The 24,875-nt window shown below is 41.4% G+C and overlaps 1 protein-coding gene across 2 annotated transcripts; it reads right to left on the minus strand.

Annotated features, from left to right (window-relative positions):
• Positions 1 to 1,041: 1,041 nt before the first annotated feature.
• Positions 1,042 to 24,875, minus strand: LOC108297688 (methylcrotonoyl-CoA carboxylase subunit alpha, mitochondrial-like). Of its 2 annotated transcripts, XM_017520381.2 has the most exons (9): positions 24,667 to 24,875; positions 22,569 to 22,678; positions 20,751 to 20,967; positions 18,619 to 18,705; positions 10,900 to 10,949; positions 7,248 to 7,385; positions 4,681 to 4,788; positions 2,795 to 2,866; positions 1,042 to 1,541 (listed from the first exon to the last, which is right to left on the minus strand). In XM_017520381.2, the coding sequence occupies exons 1-9, from the start codon at positions 24,746 to 24,748 to the stop codon at positions 1,413 to 1,415; spliced, it is 993 nt and encodes a 330-aa protein (XP_017375870.2). In that variant the 5' UTR covers positions 24,749 to 24,875; the 3' UTR covers positions 1,042 to 1,412. The 2 variants fall into 2 exon arrangements, with proteins under 2 accessions (XP_017375870.2, XP_037591459.1); XM_037735531.1 differs by lacking the exon at positions 7,248 to 7,385.

Here is a 24,875-nt window from a genome sequence, read left to right on the forward strand (position 1 = left end):
ATGTATTCAGCAAGAACTCAATTCAACAAATATTTGACACTGCAATGATTATATAAAAATGCAAAGGGCTGCACGTGTTAGTAAAAGTAACACAAAATCTAGATACAAGTAAATTGAACTTTTCTTTTCCATAATGAAAAAAGTATATTTAAAAAAAGTATTCAGCAGACTGAGGCTTTTAACTTTTTTTTTTTTTTTTTTTGAGAAGGAGTTTCGCTCTTGTTACCCAGGCTGGAGTGTAATGGCGCGATCTCGGCTCACCGCAACCTCCGCCTCCTGGGTTCAGGCAATTCTCCTGCCTCAGCCTCCTGAGTAGCTGGGATTACAGGCACGCGCCACCATGCCCAGCTAATTTTTTGTATTTTTAGTAGAGACGGGGTTTCACCATGTTGACCAGGATGGTCTTGATCTCTTGACCTCGTGATCCACCCGCCTTGGCCTCCCAAAGTGCTGGGATTACAGGCTTGAGCCACTGTGCCCAGCCTTTGGCTTTTAACCCTTATCTGCTTTTTCTGTAAAATTATACTTTTCAAGTTTACTAAAAATTTATATTAAGTATTAATATATTATAGCATACAATATATATTTTTATAAGCTTAGAAAGTACAATAAAGGCAGAGACAATCTAGATAGAAACTTTCCAACTACAAACACTAGAAACAATATCCATGTCTTTATTAATTTATATTTATGTATCTGTTTTGAGACGGAGTCTCGCTCTGTCACCCAGGCTAGAGTACAGTGGTGTGGGCTCGGCTTACTGCAACCTCCACTTCCCAGGTTCAAGTGATTCTCCTGCCTCAGCCTCCCAAGTAGCTGGGACTATAGGTGTATACCGCCACAACCAGCTTATTTTCTGTAGAGACAGGGTTTCACTATGTTGGCCAGGCTGGTCTCAAACTCCAGAACTCAAGTGATCCTCCCGCCTTAGCCTCCCAAAGTGCTGGGATTACAGGCATGAGGCATCGCGCTTGGCTAATCTCCATGTCTTTAAACCACCTAGTAAGTATCTTACTTTTGACCAGACAAAACCTTGGTTGTTGAGCTCCAGGACATCTGTCTCTGAAACATGTTGCTGCCCATTTTCATTATAACTGCAACTGGAAATTACTTCATCAGTTAAATGACCTTTTCTCTTCCCCCCTTCCTCAAAGAGAATACACTGTATAAAATTTGAGGCAGAAACAAACATTAGCTTCCAATAAAAAAGAATGATTCAACTTTATTAGTAGGAAATTTTGGAGATAATTTATATTTGTGACCCAGATGCATGATTTTCAAATGTGAAAGGCACAAGCATACGATCATTTAGTAAAACTGTGCCTTAAGAGACCCCGAGAAAAGCAAGAGGCAGTTTCTCTTTTTGGTGGAGCGAGAAGACACTACTTCACTGACCATTTCCTTCCTGCAGTTTATTCCGAGTTCCTTTTGTCCGGTTCTTCCTCCTCAAACTCGACTAACAGAGTGTGTCTGCTGGCCTGTGCACCTTCTCTGCAGAGCACTTTCTTTACTGTACCATCCTTTGGAGCCTTTATGGTATGCTGCAGAGACACAAAACAGGACATATGATAGCTGCAATACTAATGAGGACCGAGTCTATACCGAGTCACGAAAGGGAGATTGAAAACGAAAACTGTGGCCAACCGTGATGCTGCCTGTCACTCAGTGCCTTCCAAGGCTCTGTTGTTGTTTTCAACACCATAGCACACAGGGAGAAGGGCGACAGATTGAGAGGAATCCACACTCGGACACAGCAGTACCCATTCAAGGACATGACTGGGGAGCTCTGGTGTAGCTAGCAGTGCTCAACTCAAGCATCACATTAGAATTCTACCTAGGAAGCTTTCATGTTTTTTTTTTTTTTTTTTTTTAAATTAAGACAGACTCTCACTCTGTCACCCACGCTGGAGTGCAGTGGCACAATCTCAGCTCACTGCAACCTCTGCTTCCCAGGTTCAAGTGATTCTCCTGCCTCAGCCTCCAGAGTAGCTGGGACTACAGGTATACGCCACCACACTTGGCTAATTTTTGTATTTTTAATATAGATGAGGTCTCACCATATTGGCCAAGCTGGTCATGAACTCCTGACCTCAAATGATCCGCCTGCCTTGGCCTCCCAAAGTGCTGGGATTCCAGGTGTGAGCTACCGTGCCCGGCCTTTCAAAAGTACTGATCCTTGGACCCTAATCCTGGAGATCACAATTCAACTGGTCTGGGGAAGCAGTTTTTAAAATCTCCCCAGCTGACTGTACACATGCTCCTTGACTTATAACGGGGTCAGGTCCAGATAAATCCAGTGTAAGTTAAGGAGCATACTCAACGTGGATGGCTTTTGTACCAGTGTCAAGCTGAAAAGTCCTTAACTGAACCATTGGAAGTTGAGGACTGTCTGCAATATTCAGCCAGGGCTAAGAATCACTGACCTACCATTTGAACAATCTAAAAACCTAAACAGCAAATTTAACTTGATTGAGGTTTTCACTTTGAAACTAACACCTGGCATCCTTGGTTCAGCCTTAGAAAATACTAACAGTTAACATTCAGTTGGGTTACTGCCTGATTCCAAGCTGTCGATAATTCCAGAATCAGAAATGACAGGTGCAATTTCACAAAATTAAAATAAAAACCCTTTCACAAGAAGGATAGTTTGGTTTTGTTTCCTACAATTAATGCTTCATCAATCTATGGCTCTTCATATCTAAAGTGGTATTAACTTACAGAATAAGGCAAAAGAACAATTCAGTCTGATCACTCCCAAAGTCCTTTCAGCAAGTGAACTCATGACTTCACTTACCTCCATCTTCATGGCGATCATAACCATTAGGGAATCTCCAGCTTTCACTCTGTCTCCGGCTTTAACAAATACCTTGAAAGTCAGTGTGACAGGTTAATAATTTGAAAACACAGAGGTCCTAGATATGTTAATTGGCTTCATTATAGTAACCATTTTACTGTCTATATGTACTCATAACATCATGTTGTAAACCATGAATATACAAAATAAAATATCAAGTAAAAGAAAGAAAACAAGACAGAGGTCCTTTGTGGCCCATAGAGTTGGTCTATCAGCTTACAGAGCTGAAGTAGAGTCTATGTGGTTGTGTTATCTGCCAAAGACAAATGTACTGGTCACATCGGAGACCTACAGGTCAATCTGGCATTGCCGGCACTGTGGTCGGTGGGCAGCACTGCTTAATCCCCTGTCCCCACCCCCACAACCACTTAGTTTTGCTTGAATCACATGAATATACTCCATATACTTTGATATCCTTTCATGTTTTTCAAGAATGTACAAACAAGACACATTGCTAGTAGGGAAGGGGTTGTCTAGGACCAAGTGTAGTAAGTGTGAACTCTTCAGAGACCTGTGTAGTAAATGTGAAGACAATCTTCATGCAACAGAATTAAACTTATTAGCAACTCCAGAAATAAATGTCTATTTTCCTTTGTATACATATACATGGACTCATATATCCTACATGGTCTCACTTTTGTTTTGGTTCCCATGGTTACTAAGCGTGAGACTCAGAGAGTTGTGCAGAGATGCCGACACTATGAGAGGCCTGCGGGGACTGAAATCCAATGAGCTAAAGGCAGATCCAGGTCTCCCAGCTCAGACCCACTTGCAGGTAAATATTTCCAAAGGAGAATGGTGGCTCAAATCACCCACACTATTTAGGTCGTTATTTTCTTCTTTATTTTGTTGTTCCAAGAGTATACGGTTGAGTTTTTATGACTGAAGCATATTGGAGGAGACTCTACTGTATTCAAATCTATAAAAAGGAGGCTACGGATACTGATCTATCACATTTGATGTTATGTTAGTGTGTGCTAGGGTCTAAACGTCTATAATCCTCCCAGGGTTCATTTGTTGAGATCTTGACCTCCAGGACGATGGTATTTGGAGGTAGGGCCTTTAGCAGGTGATTAGGTCATGAGGGCTCTGCCCTCATGCATGAGATTAGTGCCCTTATGAAAGAGGCCTGAAGAGAGGTCCTGTGCCCATTCCATCACATGACCACACAGAGAAAAAAATGCTGTTTATGAAATCAGTAAGTAGACTCTCACCAGACACCTCATCTGCTGGTGCTTTGATGGACTTCCCATTCTCCAGAATCATGAGAAATAAATTTCTATTGTTTAAAAGCCACCCAGTCTATGGTATTCCATGATAGCAGCCTGAACTGACTCAGACAATATGGACTGCAACTCTGAATTATATACTGCATTCAACACCAAACCACATTGTTCTTCACCGATACCAGCCTATTAACATATTTAACATTTTAACACAGATGCAACTATGTACACTAAAGAAAATGTCATTATTTCATGAAAAATTTGCTGCTATTAAACATTCAAAACCAGCTTTTTTGAATAATGCTTAATGAAGGTTCAGTTTTAATCATAAAAAGACAATTTAGATTATTGGTACTTTGATGCAAATTCCTGCCTTCAAAAACGGCAATACTTATCATAAATTAGGTAAATGGGTATTTTCACTGAAGACTGTAATACAAAACTTGAATCTGTAATAGATCCTCTTGTTTTTTTAAGTGGATGCTTCTACAGCTTGCCCATGAGCAAGGTTTAGAAAGGGAAAAGGACATAAATGACAAAGTTCACAAAGCCGTTTATTAAAGCTTACTGAACATCATTCTACAGATGTCATGTGATTACCTTTTCAATGGTTCCAGTCATAGGAGCTAAGGGGTCTCCCTGAGTTCCTTCTGAGCCCACAGAAGATAAGTATTTGGGGACTGGAATGTCAATCTCAACACTTCCTTCCTAGAAATAGAAAAAAACTGAAAATGGAATCAAGATCCTATCACTGTATTTTTACTAATTTACCTGAGGTAATAACTGTTTCCCAGCTATTTGTTCAACATGAGTCATCATGGCCAGGCACAGTGGCTTGCACTTGTAATCCCAGCACTTTAGGAGGCCGAAGCAGGCAGATGGCTTGAGCCCAGGAGTTCCAGACCAGGGTAACACAGCAAAACCTCATCTTTACAAAAAATACAAAAATTAGCCCAGTGTGGTGGTAAGCGCCTACAGTCCCAGCTACTCGGGAGCTGAGGCAGGAGGATCACTTGGGCCTGGGAGGTAGAGGCTTCAGAGAGCCAAGATGGTGCCGTTGCACTCCAGCGGGGTGAAAGAGCGAGACTCTGACTCAAAAAAAATTAGTCACCATTATACCAGTGTTCTACTCTAGCTTTACGACCTTGAGCAAATTATTAAATCCCTCTCAGCCTTGGTCTCCCACTGTAAAGGGGTAACGGTATACATGCCTCACAGTATATTTAAAGAATTAGTGCCAGGCCTGGTGGCTCACGCCTCTAATCCCAGCACTCTGGGAGGCCCAGGCAAGTGGATCACCTGAGGTTAGGAGTTCTAGAACAGTCTGGCCAACATGGTGAAACCCCGTCTCTACTAAAAACACGAAAATTAGCCAGGCATAGTGGTGTGTGCCTGTAATCCCAGCTACTTGGGAGGCTGAGACAGGAGAATAGCTTGAACCCAGGAGGTGGAGGTTGTGGTGAGCTGAGATCGTGCCACTGCATTCCAGCCTGGGCAACAGAGCAAGGCTCCATCTCATAAAAAATAAAATAAAATAAAAATAAAGCATTACCCGTAGACAACAAGTGGCCACTGACTGGAAGCCATTTTCAGTAGCATCCCTACTCTCAGCTGCTCAGTATGCTAGGCGCTATTTTTAACACACATATATTATGTCATTAATCATCACAGCAACTCTATGAGGAAGGGACTGTGATTGTTATTGTTATTATTTTTTGAGATGTAGTCTCACTCTGTTGCCCAGGCTGGAGTGCAGTGGTGTGATCTCGGCTCACTGCAACCTCCGCCTTCCAGGTTCAAGCAATTCTCCTGCCTCACCCTCTCGAGTAGCTGGGACTACAGGCGCATGCCACCACACCCAGCTAATTTTTGTATTTTTAGTAGAGACAGGGTTTTACCGTGTTAGCCAGGATGGTCTCGATCTCCTGAACTTGTGATCTGCCTGCCTCAACCTTCCAAAGTGTTGGGATTACAGGCATGAGCCATCACCTTATTATTATTTTTTAGAGGCAGGGTCTCACTCTGCCACCTAGGCTGGAGTGTGGTGGCACAATCATGGGTCACTGCAACCTTGAACTCCTGAGCCCATGCAATCCTCCTGCATTAGTCTCCCAGGTGGCTAGGATTACAGGCACACGCCACTATGCCTGGCTAATGTTTAAAATTTTCTGTAGACATGGAGTCCTGCTATGTTGCCAGACGGGTCTCAAACTTCTGGTCTCAGGCAATCTGCCTGCCTTGGCTTCCCAAAGTGTTGGGACTCCAGGCACAAGCCACTGCACCTGTTGTTACTGCTGTTGCTATTATTGCTGTTATGATTACTGTTTAGAGATAGGAGAACTAAAGCCCAGGTGGGTTAACAGCCCAAGGTCACACAGCTGCTAAGTGGCAAGGCCAAGATTTGAACCAAAGGAGCTGCACACTTGAGAGCTGTGTTCTTCACCATTCCACTACACGGCCTCTATCATCATCATTACTACAGCATCGCTGACGATGGGAAGGAGTGCCTGGCAAAGTGAGATCATCCTCAGCGCCATATATAGTAGTTTAATTACTAGAATGCTAAAGGAATCTCATCACAAAGCACTGTGAGGCCACAACATATTTGATAATCCCTTATCCTCCTTCTGCCCAGGCAGCAGGCTCCTAACCAAAACCATGCAAAGCCTGCCTTGACTATCTTTTGACTGTCCAGAGACCACCGCTCATGCCAGCCCCTTCCCTCTGTCCACCTTCCCCACAAGGAACATCTGGTCCACAGACCCCTCTTCCAGTGGGCACCTCCTCCAAAATCACCAGGATTCCAGCTGTCAGGAGGATGGTGGGTGGGGAAAAGTGTTCAGGCATCAAAGCCCTGAGATAATACCACCCAAGGAGCAGGGAAATACTCTCTGACAAAGAAAGCGTAAGGATTTGTTTCAGAATTCAGGAAGAAAATGGGTATGTGTATATCCATGAGCATCTGTGTGAACGAGAGAAGTGAATGGGAAACTGGAGAGGGCAGGAGTTTGGCAAAGAAACACAGAATGGCAAGGGAACTGAGAGAAAAAGGGTCGCAGCAGTGCTCGAAGGAAGCTGGATCTTTCTAATCTCTTTCAGTGAAATGTCTCTGGTCAAACAGTTTTCTCCCATGCCCCAGGACTGATGTTATAAAGAACAGACAGTACCTTGGAAAATAGGTAAAGAGTGTTTTCCAGGATAAGCAGCTTAACTGTACTAGTAACTCCATTAACAGAACATTTCAGGTAAGTGCAGTCTCCCTCGCTGTAAATATCACCAAGGACTTGGAAAGTTTTATCTTCAATCTGAAAAAGACGAAAAATAAGATCTTTAAAATAAACGGAAAACCTACAGAATTAATAAGGTCAGGACCAATTCTTCACTATTAGTAGTTTTAAAACATAAACTGTGTCTTAAACATATAAAATACTGTTTTAAAAAAATCATGAAACGTTCCCCCATTCCTAACCAAGATATTTTATACAGAAATAACAGAATGACAATTAAAAGGAAAAAAAAGTTATCTAGCATATCCATAGCACCATGCTATAGATAAAGGTTCATTTAAACATATAAAGATAGCACTAAAAATAAGAAATAAAAATACAAATCAGCTGGGCGCAGTGGCTCACACCTGTAATCCCAGCACTTTGGGAGGCCAAGGCAGGCAGATCATCCGAGGTCAGGAGTTCGAGACCAGCCTGACCAACATGGTGAAACCCCGTCTCTACTAAATATACAAAAGTAGCCGGGCCTGGTGGCGCACTCCTGTAACCTCATCTACTCAGGAAGCTGAGGCAGGAGAATCACTTGAACCCGAGAGGTGGAAGTTGCAGTGAGCCAAGATCGCGCCATTGCACTCCAGCCTGGGTGACACAGCAAAGTTCCATCTCAAAGAACAAAAAACAAACAACAACAAAAAACAAAAAAACAAGCTATGCAAAATTATTAAAATTTGTTTATATTACATGTTTGTAATATAAACTCATTTCTGAGTATTTGAAGTTTTCCTGTGCCAGTCACAAAAAAAAAAAAACCAGAACCACGTAATTAGATGATATTTCTTTTATGTCATCAACACATAGGTCTAATTCATGAGTTTCAGTTATGATTTAAGAACATAAATTACGTGGAGATTGGCCACAATTTTCTCACTCTAAGAGATCACATGCCAAAGAACAAAGTTCACAATATTTCAAGGAAGCTGATAAAAAGACATGGAAACTTTCTGTTTTAAAATTTCCCTTAGGTAAAAAGTCCATTTAAATCTTCTCTCTCTAGTCTTCATTTCAATTCCCATAATGCTAGTGTAGAAGTCACATGGCTATTCTTTTCAAATATATTACGTAGGCTAAGGTGAAATAGGTCACACTGCAATATTTATACACTGGTTCTCATCTATCCTAAGTTAAATATGACATTTTACTACGCTTTGTAACCTACTGAAACAGCCATTTGAATGTTTGTGAAATTCTCAGGACATAAAGGTTAGAATGGAAACAGTTTTGTTTAAAGATTCACGAAAACAACATTTTGAAATTGTAAATGTAGTTCCACGAGCAGATTAGAACAAACTGGCAACCTACCAGCTACCAAGGGACAAGAAATCATCTCAAACAAACCAGAGGCATTAATATGAATTATAATCCTCATACTCAAATAGGCAGACTTTCCATGGTTTTTTTTTCAATCTCAGAGAAAGAAAATCAATGTGTCTCAAAATGCAGGGAGGTCTAACACGTATCACTGATAAATCTGTGCAGGATTTGAAATCTCTTAGCTCATATTAAAAATGATTTATTCTATTCCCTAAACTTGTACCTTACTATAGGAATTTGATTGAATTCCCACTTTTTTTTTTCCTTTGACTACTTAAGCCTTCCATTTTGCCAATGTAATGGTCTTCTTTTAATTAAGGACTACCATAAACTTTATGCTAGAGATTCTTAAAATATGACCTGGGTGTTCCTTGGGTCCCTAATACCTTTTTTAAGAGTATTCATAAAGTCATAATAAGACTAAGGCTGGGCATAGTGGCTCATGCCTACAATCCCAGCACTCTGGGAGGCCGAGCTGGGCAGATCACCTGAGGTTGGGAGTTCGAGACCAGCCTGACCAACATGGTGAAACCCTGTCTCTACTAAAAACACAAAATTAGCGAGGTGTGGTGGAGCATGCCTGTAATCCTGGCTACTCAGAAGGCTGAGGCAGGAGAATGACTTGAATTCGAGAGGCGGAGGTTGTGGTGAGCTGAGACGGCACCATTGCACTCCAGCCTGGGCAATGAAAGCAAAACTCTGTCTCAAAAAAAAAAAAAAAAAAAAAAAAAAAAAAAAAAAAAAAAAAAAAAAAAAAAAGATGAAGATATTATTTGTTTTTTGTACCCTCATTCTCTCATAATACACAATGGAATTTTCCAGAGGCTACTGAATGTGTGATAATGTTGTCAATCTGATGGCTAATGGAATGTGTACTTGTTACTAGGTTTTAAAATTTTTTTCAATTTATCCTACAACTCAACAATAACAACAAAACAACTAGATCAAGAAACGGGCAGAGGGCTCAAACAGAGATTTTTCTAAAGAGGATATACAAATGGCCAGTAAGAACATGCAAAGATGCTCAACATCATCCATCGTTACGGAAGTGCACATTGAAGTCACAGTGAGATACTACTACTTCACGCCCATTCGGACTGCTATTATAAAACAAAAAACCAAAAACAAAACCCCAGAAAATAGTAGTGGCAAGGATATGAAGAGGCTGGAACCATTGTTCACTGCTGACGGGACTGTAAACTGGTGCAGCTGCTATGGAAAACAGTACGGTGGTTTTGCAAAAAATCAGAATTACCATATGATCCAGCAATTCCACTTCTGGATATATATCCAAAAGGATAAAAAACAGCGTGTTTGTACACCCCTGTTCACAGCAACGTTATTCACAATAGCCAAGCTAGAAACAACCTGAATGTTCATTAATGGCTGAATGGATAAAGAATATATGGTATATATATACAACAGAGTATTTTACAGCCTTTAAAAAAAAAAAGGAAATTCTCATATATGCTACATCATGGAAGACACTCTGCCAAGTGAAGTAAGCCAGTTACAAAAGAACAAATGCTACGTTATTTCACTTCTATCAGGTACCTAGAAGAATCGAATTCATAGAGACAGTAGAATTGTGGTTCTCAGGGGACGGGGGAAGAAAGAATGGAGTGTTACTGTTTAATCAGTGAGTACAGAATTTTAGTTTCACAAGAAGAAAGAAGTTCTGGAGATGGATGGGTGCAATGGTTACATAACAACTTGAATGCACTGAATGCAAATGGTTAAAATGATAAATTTTATATTATGTGTATTTCACCACAATTAAAAAATAATAAAAAATTAAATTTTCTGTTAAATAGTCTAAATGGTAAATAACAAGAGATATAAAACACAAACCAAACAGCTCTGGTGAGTATTTTTAAGAGGGTACAGAGTTCCTGAGACAAACAATTTGAGAACTGCTGCTTTTGATGTAAATACATGCACATACTTTAGGGGCCTGTGAATGTCTGATTCGAGCTTTTACTTTTTGCCAAGTTTTTATTCTTAAGGGAACCACAGCCCAACCGAATAAGCAATCAGTTAGAAACTGTATAGGGGGTAATTTCCCCAAATTGGGTCTGAAATAAAGGCATAAGATATTCTCCTAACTGCAGTCATAATAGTCAAAGGCTTAAGAGAAACCAGAGAGTGGAAAAAGACCCTATTCAGTATAAAAGAGATCAGATTCAGCTCTGCACTGTAGAACAAAACCAGCAAGGCTTACCTGCATGCTGTAAGACCCATCATGGTTATATGTTACAGCTATGGCTACATCTTCACGGAAAAAGGGGAAAAAATAAAGAAAAATTAGGAAACATTTATTTAATAACTGAGATATAAAGAATCTCACTCTCAACCTAAAGACAACCAACTATTCAAAGGAAAATCAACATCTTTTAATTTCTTGGAAATAAAGTATTTTGTTAGAAAAGCATCTGTCAGGCTAGTACCAAGAAAGATGAACTTCAAACCTTTCTTTTTTAAAACGGAATTTCAGGGTTTTTTTTGTTTGTTTTTAAGACAGGGTCTCACTCTGTCACCCTGGTTGGAGTGCAGTGACAGGATCACGGCTCACCACAGCCTTAACCTGCTGGGGTCAGGCGATCCCCTCACCTCAGCCTCCCAAGGAGCTGGGACTACAGACGTGCCACCACGCTTGGCTAGTTTTTTAAATATTTTTTGTAGAGATGAGGTTCGCCATGTTGCCCAGGCTGGTCTTGAACTCCTGGACTCAAAAGAACCATCTGCCTAGGCATCTCAAAGTGCTGGAATGACAGGCATGAGTCACTGCATCTGGCCTTGGGTTTTAGATATTTTAAGGTTGTAGAATATTTTACATATTTTTCCCTCAACAAAAAGGCTGCAGTATTGTAACCTTAAAAATGCAGGCTGGGTGCGGTGGCTCATGCTTGTAATCCCAGCACTTTGGGAGGCCGAGGCAGGTGGATCATGAGGTCAGGAGTTTGAGACCAGCCAGACCAATATGGTGAAACCCCGTCTCTACTAAAAATACAAAAATTAGCTGGGTGTGGTGGCATGTGCCTGTAATCCCAGCTAATCGGGAGGCTGAGGCAGGAGAACCCCTTGAACCTGGGCAGTGGAGGCTGCAGTGAGCCTAGATCATGCCACTGCACTCCAGCCTGGACAACAGAGTGAGATACTCCCTCTAAAAAAAAAAAAAAAAAAAAAGGCAATGAACTGGTAAAGAGAAGTTTTTGGTTCAGACTAGAATTTGCCACCTCTGCCACCTGATCACCTCTCTCATTTTGACTCATTAATTCTCTGGCCTTGATTTTCTGAGGCTGGTTTATGAGGTTTAAGGAAAGAAGCCATCTTCCTAACACACAGACCAAGATAAAGCAGAAAGTACTGATGGAGGAGCTGCAGCAAGTTATCCAGGAAATCTAGCTAAGAAAATTGATAATTGTGGCTAGAAAAAACAACAGACTTTTAGTGGAGACAAAACAGTCTTCCATTGGAAGAAGATGCCATTTAGGACTTTCAAAGCTAGAGAGGAAAAGTCAATACCTGGTTTCAAAGCTTCAAATGACAGGCTGACTCTCTTGCTAGAGGTTAATGCAGCCAGTGACTTTAAGTTGAATTAAATGTTCATTTACCATTCTGAAAATCCTAGGGCTTTTAAGAATGATGCTAAATTTGCCTGTGCCCTATAAATGGAAAAACAAAACCTGGATGATAGCACTTCTGTTTATGCCATGGTTTACTGAATATTTTAAGCCTATTGTTGAGATCTACTCAATAGCGCTCAGATAAAAAATTCCTTTCAAAATATTATCACTCAGTGACAATGCATACAGTCACCACCCAAGAGCGCTTATCGGGAGCACGTCTGACAGGAGCTCTCGACCTGCAAGAGGGTTCCAACTTGGATAGGGGGGTGCGCGGAAGACAAAGAATGGTAGACAGATGGGGTCTGGAGGGTTGAAAAGCATATGCTTTACAACAACTTTATTCGTGCTCAGGGTCAGTATATATATCTTTTTTAGGTATGTGTCTACGTGAGACAAAGGGGTACAGAAAGTTTAAAGTAGAAAAATCAACATCATAGGGTAAGAACAATGGAAAGGTCAGATACACAATTAACCGGAACAGGTAGTCACACTATCTCATCTAGGGGCAAGTCATTTAATTAACCAGAACAGGTGGTCACACTATCTCATCTAAGGGTAAGTCATTTATCTTCTAGAGAAAATCAGCAAAGTCGTAAAACATGTCTTAGTAGAAAACTCAATTATCGTACACAACGCATCTCATGACTGCACGGCCATCTGGCGATTGCCCACAAGTTTAACTTTAACCTAAGGCTTTCTCTGTTCCTGCTTTCCGATAGCTCGACTCCCTCAACTGGAGACACTGTGTCTGGGCTCGAGCCCTCCATATTGTGAGGCCCATTTTCGGGGGGCCTCACACGGGAGCATTCCCCACAAGCGCTGATGGAGATGTACAAGGAGATTAATGTTTTCACGCCTGCTAACACAACATCCTTTCTGCAGCCCAGGGATCAAGGAGTAATTTCAACTTTCAAGTCTTATTAAGAAATATATTTCGTGAGGCAATAGCTGCCATAGATAGTGAGTCTTCTGATGGATCTGGGCAAAGTAAATTGAAAACTTTTTAGATGCCATTAAGAACATTTGTGATTCATGGAACGAGGTCAAATTATCAACATTAACAGGAGTTTGGAAGAATGCCTCACAGATGACTTAGGGGTTCAAAACTTTAGCAGAGGAAGTCACTGCAGGTGGTAGAAATAGCAAGGGATCCAGGATTGGAAGTAGAGCCTGAATATGTGACTGAATTGCTGCATCTCGACAGCACTGCACACTGCAGAGAAATCTTTCACGAAAGGAAGGGTCAGCTGATGCAGCAAACCTCCTTGGTGTCTTATTTTACACAAATTGCTACTCACCCCAATCTTCAGCAACCACCACACTAAGTCAATCACAGCCATTAACACTGAGGCAAGACCCTTCGCCAGCAACAAGATTACAACTCACTGGAGGCTTAGAGCATCATTAGCTTTTTTTTTTTTTTTTTAAACCATAAAGCATTTATAAATTAAGGTATATATATTGTTTGTTTAGACATAATATTATTGGCACACAATAAACTACAATACAATAGAAACATAATTTTTTCTTTTTTTTTGAGATGGAGTCTCACTGTGTCACCCAGGCTGGAGTGATCTCAGCTCACTGCAACCCCCACCTCCCAGGTTCAAGTGATTCTCCTGCCTCAGCCTCCTGAGTATCTGGAATTACAGGTGTGTGCCACCCGGTTCAGCTAATTTTTCTATTTTCAGTAGAGACAGGGTTTCACCACATTGATCAGGCTAGTCTCAAACTCCTGACTTCATGATCCGCCCGTCTCAGCCTCCCAAAGTGCTGGGATTACAGGTGTGAGTCACCATGCCAGGCCTATAAGCATAACTTTCATATGCATGAGGAAACCAAAACCTTTGTTTGGCTCACTTTATTGCAGTGGTCTGTAAGCAAACCTGAAATAACTCCAGAGTAGGCCCAGATTACATGAGTATGGAACTGGTTGACTATCCGAGGAGACGAAAATCTAAAGTTTTGTGGGGTACAGTGCATAGGTAAAAATCAATTTGTCTGCTTCTGATGCTTCAACGATCATTTTGATGCTGCCAGTTCAAATCTGTTTGCAGCCCTAGCCTTCCTTCTCCAGGTGACCTCTGATTAGTCACTTCCAGCTGGATCCTCCACTGGCGACTTCAGAGGCACATGGCAGGGCCAACAAATCATCTTCTCCTCCAGACCTGAGCTCCCTGACTGGCACCCCTATGCCCCTTGTCTTCCAGGCTCAAAGTCATCCTTGCCTCGTCCTTCTCCTTTGCCTTCCACATGCAACAGGTACTACAAAGCTGCCAAATTCTTCCCTTAAATACCTGTCCTATGCACCTCTCCTGCCATTCCTACTGCTCTCCCCTGCCTCAGGCCCCACTGCCTCAGGCCTGGCTGATCTGAGGAGGTCCTCTGGAATCTTCCCGCTTCTCATTTCAATACTCAGAGCTAACGTCCTGACCCCATTCCAAATACTTGGCCTGATACTGAAGGTCCCAACCTCTTGGTCTTATTTCCTACCATTCTCCTCCATGGATGGCCTGATGCTCCAACCAAATGTGAAAATGGGACAATTAACATTCCCCAGGCTGGGGGCGGTGGCTCACACCTGTAATATCAGTACTTTGGGAGGCCAAAGCAGGCAGATCGCCTGAGATCAGAGTTTGAGACCGGCCTGGCCAACATAGTGAAACCCCGTCTCTACTAAAAATACAAAAATTAGCTGGGGGTAGTGATGCACACCTGTAGTCCCAGCTACATGGGAGGGTGAGGCAGGAGAATTGCTTGAACGCTTCTCCTCCACTACACTGCTGGTGCCCAGCCACAGCACAGAAACCCCGCCTATTCACATCAGGCTCGCTGTCCTTGGGAAGAGTCCACCTGGCCGGAGTTAATTCTCCCTCTTCTGCGTACAAAACACCACTATGAGTCTCCCCTCATCCTGGTTTATAAAGAGTGATTTTCCTATCACTTGTTTCAGAAAAATTATCAAAATAAAAATGTTCACAAAAGTCAAATACTAAAGCACGTGAACTCCAGGGCCTGCACTCTCAACCACTACGCTCTCCATCTTCTCAACATACACACTTCCAAATGGTAAATTCCTTAAGAGAAAAAAAAACAGGGACAAAGCCTTTCTTCCCTCTTTTCCACATCACTTGGCATATCTATTTTATCAAAAACTTTGTACTCAATGTATAAATGAATGAAACTTCTCCACCCTGACTTACCATGTTAACAGGCTTTAGCTCTTCTTAGGAGAAGGTGCCTCCAATTACACCACAGCCATTTTCTTTGAATTTATAAAATATGACATGCATTTAACTAGCACGAATGCCAGCAGATCGCAGTAAAGACACTACCAGGAAAACTCCTACCCTAGATATCTCTTGTCACCTACAAGAGACCTTAAACATCCTCTTATACATGTAATAGGGTATGCGAGTGTGTGCATGTGTGCAGTTTTAGGTTAGCACATGTATCCTGGAGTGTGGGTTCAAATCCTGATTCCACCAATTACTTTCAGTGTGACTTCTGGAAAATTACTAATCTCTCTGAACCTTGACCTTGGTATAGAAAGAGTAGTAATTTACAAAGTTGACACTAATAATAACATCAATCTCATTGGCCTGTTCTGAAAATGCAAATGAAACAATCTTTGGAAAATGTGTAACATAGTATCTGACATATACCAAATACTCAATAAATCTTAGCAATTATTATCACTGAAGTTGGGCAGGGTTCTGTGAAACATGACCTCTAGTAGCAAAGTAAGAATAGTTTTCAAGCCTTGAATACTTAAAATAGTTGGTCATTCTCATTGAGGTCACTAGAAGTTGCTTCTGCTTTAGATTCATAAATGCTTCTGGTATCTTTTTTTTTTTGAGACGGAGTTTCACTCACGTTACCCAGGCTGGAGTGCAATGGCGCGATCTCGGCTCACTGCAACCTCCGCCTCCTGGGTTCAGGCAATTCTCCTGCCTCAGCCTCCTGAGTAGCTGGGATTACAGGCACGCGCCACCATGCCCAGCTAATTTTTTGTATTTTTAGTAGAGACGGGGTTTCACCATGTTGACCAGGATGGTCTCGATCTCTTGACCTCGTGATCCACCCGCCTTGGCCTCCCAAAGTGCTGGGATTACAGGCTTGAGCCACCACGCCCGGCCAGTATCTTTTTTTTTTTTTTTAAACAAAGTTTTATTTTATAAATAGGAACAGGATCTCAGTATGTCACCGAGGCTGATCTCGAACTCCTGCCCTCAAGCAATCCTCCTGCCTTAGCTTCCCATAGTGCTGAGATTACAGGTGTGAGCCACTGTGCCTGGCCTGGTCTCTTAAGCTTCCTGTTTCCTGCACTTTTCTTTATTTAATTCTCGTCATTGCTAATTAGCATTTTTTGGAGACTTAGCTATATAACCTTTTCTGAAAGCTGTTTCATACAGACTTGGATTATTTTCATAAAATATTGCCAAAAGTGTGTAGTGAACAGCAACCATGTTGGCTTTTCAATTATGTATTTATTTTTTAATTAAAACTTTAATTCCAAAACCCCAGCATACTTCAAATTAGTGCTTGGTGCTTTAATGAAGAGCCATGCCAAACAACACAGTTGGCTTATATGAATTATAATCACACATGTAATTCTTCTGTTTAATTCTGGTCAAAGGGGCCAGTGAAACTTTACTGCTTTTGATACTTGTATGTAGCATATAGGAGTCTAGAGTAAGATACTTCCAGATTTTGGGGGCTGTCTCTTTACGATGAAAAGAGACAGCCCCCAATGGATGGGCTAGCTACTTGCAGAATGCTACTATATAAAGGATGTCTACAAATTTTTGTTATAAAGGGTTGACAATATGCCCAATGTACTTATGGTAATGACCATCTAGGCTCAGGACTGAAAAATAACTGGAGTTATGACCCAACAAACTAGTGTGAACAAAATATTTGTTACTGAGTGAGTGTCTTCATACAGGTGAAGTAAAAAAGATTTTCCAGCTGGGCGCAGTGGCTCATGCCTGTAATCCCAGCACTTTGGGAGGCTGAGGCAGGTGGATCACCTGAGGTCAGGAGTTCAAGACCAGCCTGGCCAATATGGTAAAGCCCCGTCTCTACTAAAAATACAAAAATTAGCTGGGCGTACTGGCAGGCATCTGTAATCCCAGCTACTCAGGAGGCTAAGGCAGGGCAATCACCTGAACTGGGGAGGCAGAGGTTGCAATGAGCCGAGATCACACCACTGCTCCAACCTGGGAAACAATAGCAAAACTCCATCTAAAAAAAAAAAAAAAAAAAAATTTTCCTCTGTCCAAAGAAGAGTGTTCTGTGATCAGCTGACAAAAGGATTCTACCTGGGAGGCACATTTTTATAACAGAACTGTCACAGTTCAATGACATCTCACATTTGAGATTAGCCAGCACTCTGAGTTCTGACTCTGTGCCCATCGGGCTTCCCACACAAACTGTCTTATAGCAGAAGGGATACAGTGACCAGCTATCATAGAATTCTGGTCCTGCTGCTACACTGCTCCAGCCAAAAGTTTATAAACTGCCTTCTGGCTTAAGTGTCGGCCTCTTTTGACTTCAGTTAAAGTAAGCCAGTCCCTAAATTGAGCCAACTCAAATTAGTTTACAATTAAAAATCAATTTTCTGCTGGAAAAATGGTGGAAATAGCATGAGTGTCAAGGTCAAAAAGAGTGAGTGTGAATCCCAGCTCCACCCACTTGCTGGCCTTAACTAAATTACTTCACTTCCGTGTCTTATCATCCACACTTTCATCATGCATACATGGGTATAACAGCGACTCCCGCTCACGCTGTGAAGATAAAAACTTACATGAGATAAGGCACCTAACAAATTATAGCTCTCTAGTGACCCGCTTCTACCTGAATCACTGCCTGAGCAGTGGGCAATCATCCCTCTCTGACATAGTTTTGGATATTGTTTTTCTTATTTAAAAGTATACATTCTCACTGCAGAAAAATTGCAAAGCAAAAAAAAAAAAAGTGAATAGTTGGTGACAAGAGGGTTTTTTGGGGCATATTTCTAACGTTCTGGGGCATATTTCATCTCAGCTGTTTTGCTACGTTTATTTCATGACATATTTTTAGAATATTTACAAAACATTTGAAAACTGCAAAGAAGAAAAGCAGATACCATGAACTCTACTACCCAGAGCTGATCAATTCTATTATTTTGGCATTTTTCCTTCCAATGTTCAGGGTACGCATTTTAAAAGTGTAACTGACTGATCATGACCAGGCTGGAATCCTCTTTTTCAGATTAATGTGCTACATTTCTATGACTCACCTTTCTCTTTTAATGAAACATTACTTACTGTTTTTACCATCTTTAAGAGTCATGTTTCTGGTATAAGAGAGATTCAGTCTTCTTCCACTGCTAGATGAAAATGGAGAGAACTGATCTAGAAAAAATTTAAAATTCAGTAACAAATTTATGAGTATCAAGCCTATGAAATTTACACCTTACAAAAGAAAACATAAAACGCTAGTCATTGTTTCAGGTTTAAAGAGATAAATTTGTTTATATCTTATGGAATTCCATATTAAAAATTCTAGCATCTACTGAAAATCTGAATATTTGCAGTCTAAACTCTCATCCTGTGGTGGCATAAGCTACACCACAGTCACCCCCTCTGATGGGGCAAATTCATATTCATTCCAGGTCACTAAAGCCTCTACTATTCCCTATTTTTCTTTCACCTGGCCTCTTTTCCTCTTCTGTGTTGTTGGCACAGCCCTTAGAGGCATTGTTTTTTTGACACAGAGTCTTGCTCTGTTGCCCAGGCTGTAGTGCAGTGGCATGATCTTGGCTCACTGCAACTTCCACCTCCCGGGTTCAAGTGATTCTCCTGCCTCAGCCTCCCAAGTAACTGGGATTACAGGTGCATGCCACCATGGCCAGCTAATTTTTCCATTTTTGGTGGAGATAGGGTTTCACTGTGTTGGCCAGGCTGGTCTCAAACTCCTGATTTAAGAAATACAGCTGCCCCAGACCTCCCGAATTGTTGGGATTACAGGCATGAACCACAGTGCCTAGCCCTTTATAGGCATTTGGGTGTACCTCCTCTACTGGACAATATCCAGGAGCTTCAGCAAAGCTAAGCTGACATAATTTATTCTGAATCTCATCTCTGTACCAATTATAAACTTTTAAAAGGAAGGTCACAGTAAGAGAACACTCCATTCTAAAAATGTTAAGTTCAGGCTCAGGAATATCACATGGGACATATTTAGATGCATTTTCATTCAATGTGAAAGGATAAAATGAGGATAAAATCTTCTAAAGATGTAGCTTTCAGCACTTAAAACATTTTACATTTTAAGCTTTCAATATAGCTATCTGAATGAATGTAAATGAATCTAGAAATGAAAGATTCCAATAGGGAATCCTATAATAATACAGGTTCAGTATCCCTTATCCAAAATGCTTGGGACCAGAAGTGCTTTGAATTTTAGATTTTTTTTTTTTTTTTTTTTTTTTTTTTTTTTATTTTATTTTTTTTTTTTTTTTTCCTGATCCAACTATCTGGACTCTGAAATGTTCCAATAGGCATTTCCTTTGAGTGTCATGTTAGTGCTCAAAAACCTTCTGATTCTGGAGCATTTCGGATTTGGGGATTTGGGATGCTCAAACTGTATAGGGTAATAAAATAATTACCAATGAAAGAGAAAAATCGATTAGATTTTTAAAAATTCTGTTTGCTCCAAAGGTCAGAGCTAGCCTGAAATGCAACAAGTTTGTGAAGGCCGAGATTGTGTATCAATTTAAAGGGAAGAACTTTCTAATGGGGGAACTGGCTGAAACTCTAAGCTACCCTATGAGGTAATGAATTTCCAGTTTCCTGGGGTGTTAGGAAGAAGCTGAGCAACAACTTAGCGGGTGTGCTGAGGTGGGAGGGAATGCATGTGGGTCGTAGCCAGGATGTACGCCTGCTATGGCCCTTCCTATGCTTGGATTCTATGACACTATGAAGTCTCCAGGTAGACAATCGCAGGATGGAAAGACAGGAAGAAGTGATTCGACACTAAGTCATGGGTAACCCCAGGGAATCTAAGCCTCCTGTGTTCTGTCTTGACACTCTGGGACAAAGGGAGTGCCGGAGGTACAGAGGATATAACAAAGCAGGCCCCTGAGGAGTGGCGAACAAACCAAAGTGGTAAGAAGTTAGCACTGGACGTGCGGAGAACAAGTGCTTGACTGAAAAGAGATCCATTTCTACAGTGTTAGGTGTTTAGTTACGCTACAGTTAATGGGTTAAACAGTATTTATGGGTGCATCCATGGCAAGCCAAGAGCTTTCCTTCATACTAAAAAACACATCTGCAAAGAATGGTGTCAGTCACTGAGAGGTGAAAAGAGAGGCAAGGGGGCCATAGAGAGAGAAAAGCACGTTCAATGCTGACTCGCAACACTTGACAAGCAGAGGAAAGGGAAAAGCCTTCCATACCCTGTGTCTGGAGAGTGAAGGCGTCACTCATGGCCTTCTCCTTGAGGATGAGGCCCAGGGCTGCCTGGCATAAAGACTCTTTGGCTGCAGCCTTCCGACTGGGCAGCAGCTCTTTGTGGTGCTGAGGGATGAAGTCAGTGTGCACGTTCCCAGCTTCAAACTCCGGGTGGCCAGACAGGTTAAGTAAGAAGTTGATGTTGGTGTGCAGTCCAACAATCTAGGAAGAGAATAAAGCCCCAGTTCCTCCTGAGTGGGGAAAACAATATGTTCAGAAAACCATCTGCTCTTTTTATCTAGGTATCTTCTACTATGAACAACCCTTAGGAAAAATAAAAACCTCCTAAGTTACCATGTGGCAACAGGACAACTCTCGGGAAAAACAAAACAAAACCTCACATCACTATGACTATGTCCATTACTGTATCCATCCAGACTTAACACTTAAAATTACATTTTAATATGACAAAGGGGAGGCAGGAAATGCCGTTATAGTAGGCAGTATAGAGGCACTTCGTTGACTCAGGTTAGGAAAGTAATCAATGTTAAGAAACATACATGAAATTCATTTGCAAAGTATTGAAGGCTTGCTGCTCAGAATAATTCCAGAGAATAGGAAGACTGCAAACCACAAGCAGGATTTGCTATACTGGGGAGATGATAGGATTAAATAACCTCAAAAGAGCTTCCTTCTAACACTCAAATCCAAATTTTATATACTGACACAAAAATTTTTTAAAGACATAAAATTAACCCAGATACACCAATAAATGGGATCGAAAGTAAAACCAGCTCTGAGTTGTAGGTTCTTCATTCACTCAATCATTCCTTCATTGGTTTAACAGCCATTTCCAGAGCATCTCTTGGGTGGCAGGCTCTGATACAGGCACTGGGGACACAGTGAGGAACAAAAGGGATGAGGTCCTTGCCTTCACAGTCTCTGCTTACATTCTAGGGAAACAAGTAACAACGTCTGTAAACAGGCATCTAATACAACGTCATATGCCATCAAGAAAACGAAGGCTGGCTACGAGGATGGAGAATAACAAAAGGTCATACTTTAAATGGGGCAGCCTGGGAAAGGGCTCAGAGCAGGAGGGCAGGGTAGCCAGGAGGGAGCCCTGCAATCATGTGGGGGGGGAAGAATATTCTGGAAGACTGGACAGGAATTCATGGCTCCATGCTGAGTGGGTCTCAGAAGTGGCAAAGCGGCCAGTGTGATTGTGGCCACAGAGACCAGAGCTTTGATCAATTATTAACATATAACAAGTTGAATAACTGGGTTAATAAATCCTTCTCTGAGCTAAATCAGTGTGGTATGGGACTTTCTGCACCAAGGAAATTAATGTTCTACAGAAAAATAACAAACTCTATCAAAGGGATGGAACTGAACATAATTATTTTACTTCAGAGAAAAATTACCAGACAGTAGGTCACACTGAGCAGGGAAAACAACATTCAAAAAAACACCTGCTTTTATTTCCTAAGTATTTTCTACTGTGGGCAGCTCTAAGGAAAAATAAAAAACCTACTAAGGTACCATGTATAGCTGGCCTTATCTACAGAGTGAACAGAACTTCCCTGAAACACAGCACTGACACTAACAATACTTCCGTAATCTTTCTTTTGTAACTGAAATCAACAAATCCTCAAACCCTGTTCTGGCCTGTGCAACATTCTCCCCTATGAAATTATTTTGTTTGGGCAACTGATGGAAATAGGAAATACTCCGACAAGACCAAGGCCCTGCCAAAGGCAAAGGCTGACCTCTTGTGCTGACCAAACACATCAAGGTCACTGGCATGGCCTCGGGTCACTCACATGGTACTGACGAAGGCTGTACCTCAGTTTTGTCAACGCCGCCTGGCGATCTGCCCCCCACACGACCAGCTTCGCAATCATGGGGTCATAATGCACAGAAACTTCATCTCCTGAAATTGAAAACCATGGTAACCCCTTCAAGTCAAAACATAAAAGAATAAAACACAACGAGCAAGACATTTTATGTACATTTCACGCTTAATCCTCATAAACCCCTGCATGATAAATACCATTGCCATAAATGTATTCATGAGGGCCCTGAAGTCCAACGGCAGCTATCATCACTGTGATGGTTACCGTCCTAAAGAACAAGAATCTGAACCAGAGGACATTCCACTGGTTAGAAATGGTTCCAGTGGGTGGTGTGCTGTAAAGGACATTGTTACAGGGTCTTTCCAGGATTTTGGCAGTCACTTGACCTCTTTGAACCTCAGAGTCCTCATTAATAAGATTAAAGCTGCCTGCAGTAGAAAGGAAGGAATCCATGAGACAAGCAGAGTTGAGACGCTTCACTGATAAGTTAAAAAGTCTACTAACTACCAAATCTTGTTGTGGCTTATCCAGAGCTCTCAAAATGCTGCCAATTTATTTTCAAGAAGTCCTAAATCCTCATTTTGGCTTTCAAGACACCATATGATTCACCTTCAACCCATGTCTTCAGCCATGTATTTTCTTACTATTCTTCGAACATGCTTTTTTCTGTTCTCTTCACTCTTCACTGTGTTGTTAAATCTACCTGCCTAAATCCATTCCAGTCATCTTCTTAAAAGCTTGTCCTGGCCAGGCGTGGTGGCTCACCCCTGTCATCTCAGCACCTTGAGGACGAGGCAGGCAGATCACGTGAGGCCAGGAGTTTGAGACCAGCCTAGCCAACATGGTGAAAACCTGTCTCTACTAAAAATACAAAATAAATAAATAAATAAATAAATAAATAAATCTGCTAGGCATGGTGGTGCACACCTGCAATCCCAGCTACTCAGGAGGCTGAAGCATGAGAACTGCTTAAGCCACGGAGATAAAGACTGCAGTGAGCCAAGATCACACCACTGTACTCCAGCCTGGGCAACAGAGCGAGGCCCTGTCTCAAAAAAACAAAAGACAAAAACAAACTTGTCCTGATTATATCAGTCTAATGTAAGCTCTTACCCCTGACAATTGCTATATCCCATCACTGTATAACTTATTCCATCAACTGAAATTAAGACGTCAGGAGACAGTGGAGGCTCCAGAGCACTGACTCAGGAGCCAGACTGCCTGGGTCTGAATCTTGGCTCCAAGGATGACCTTGGACAAGTTACTTAACTCCAGTTTCCTCATCTAAAAAGTAGGGATGATAATGACACCTACTCACAAGGCAGTTCTCATGATGAAATGAACACATGTAGAAAAATCACCTGGCAGTGCCAGTAAGAAGTGCTAAGTAATCACCAGTTATGACCACTGTCATTAATCATGTACTGAAATGTCACAGCTCTTCCAACTGTTTCTTTCCTGTAATTTTTTAAATTATTGTTTGGCTTGTACTAAGTTTATGTATTAATTCTCCAACTTGACTTTATGTCCCTTGAAGGCAGTATGCCTTGAGCATAGCAGGTATCAGTCTATCTTAAATCATTTTTGGAACGAGGCAAGGTGAAAAAAAAAAAAAAAAAAAAAAAAACAGTACACAGCTGGACGCCGTGGCTCATGCCTGTAAAGCCAGCAATTCAAGAGGCTGAGGTCGGTGGATCACCTGAGGTCGGGGGGTCGAGACTTCAGTGAGCTGTGATCATGCTAGTGCCCTCCAGCATGGGTGACAGAGCAAGACCAAAAAAAAAAAAAAAAAAGTAAGACAGTACACATGAAACATTTTCTGGTTAGGTTTGACCAAGTACTGCTGAATCCCAAAAAAAGAGAGTCCACTGTTTAAAAATACTCACTATTCTTTAAAAATAACAATTTCCAAGGGAAAAAATAATGGTTACCAAGAAATCACTTAAATTCTTTATTTTAAAATATGCTAGACATTTCCATAAGACTCAGGGATAAGAATCTGTCCAAAAATAATAATGTACTAAAAACTTAAAAAGAATGAAACCCTTTATTTTATTCACTTGACCTTGCCGTACTCCAGTTTCAATTCTAGTGCAAGGGTCTGCTGGCGGGATAGAGAGGTGCACTAGTGGTCCAGTCTCAGGCATGAAGTTATGGTTAGGATCTTCTGCATATATTCTAGCTTCGAAGGCATGGCCGTGCAGAGGTATTTCTTCCTGGCTCAAAGGAATCTTCTCTCCTGCTGCAATCTGGTAACAGAATCGTATTTCTCAT

Source organism: Cebus imitator, unplaced genomic scaffold (genome assembly GCF_001604975.1).
Source record: "Cebus imitator isolate Cc_AM_T3 unplaced genomic scaffold, Cebus_imitator-1.0 Scaffold828, whole genome shotgun sequence".
Lineage (NCBI taxonomy): Eukaryota > Metazoa > Chordata > Mammalia > Primates > Cebidae > Cebus > Cebus imitator.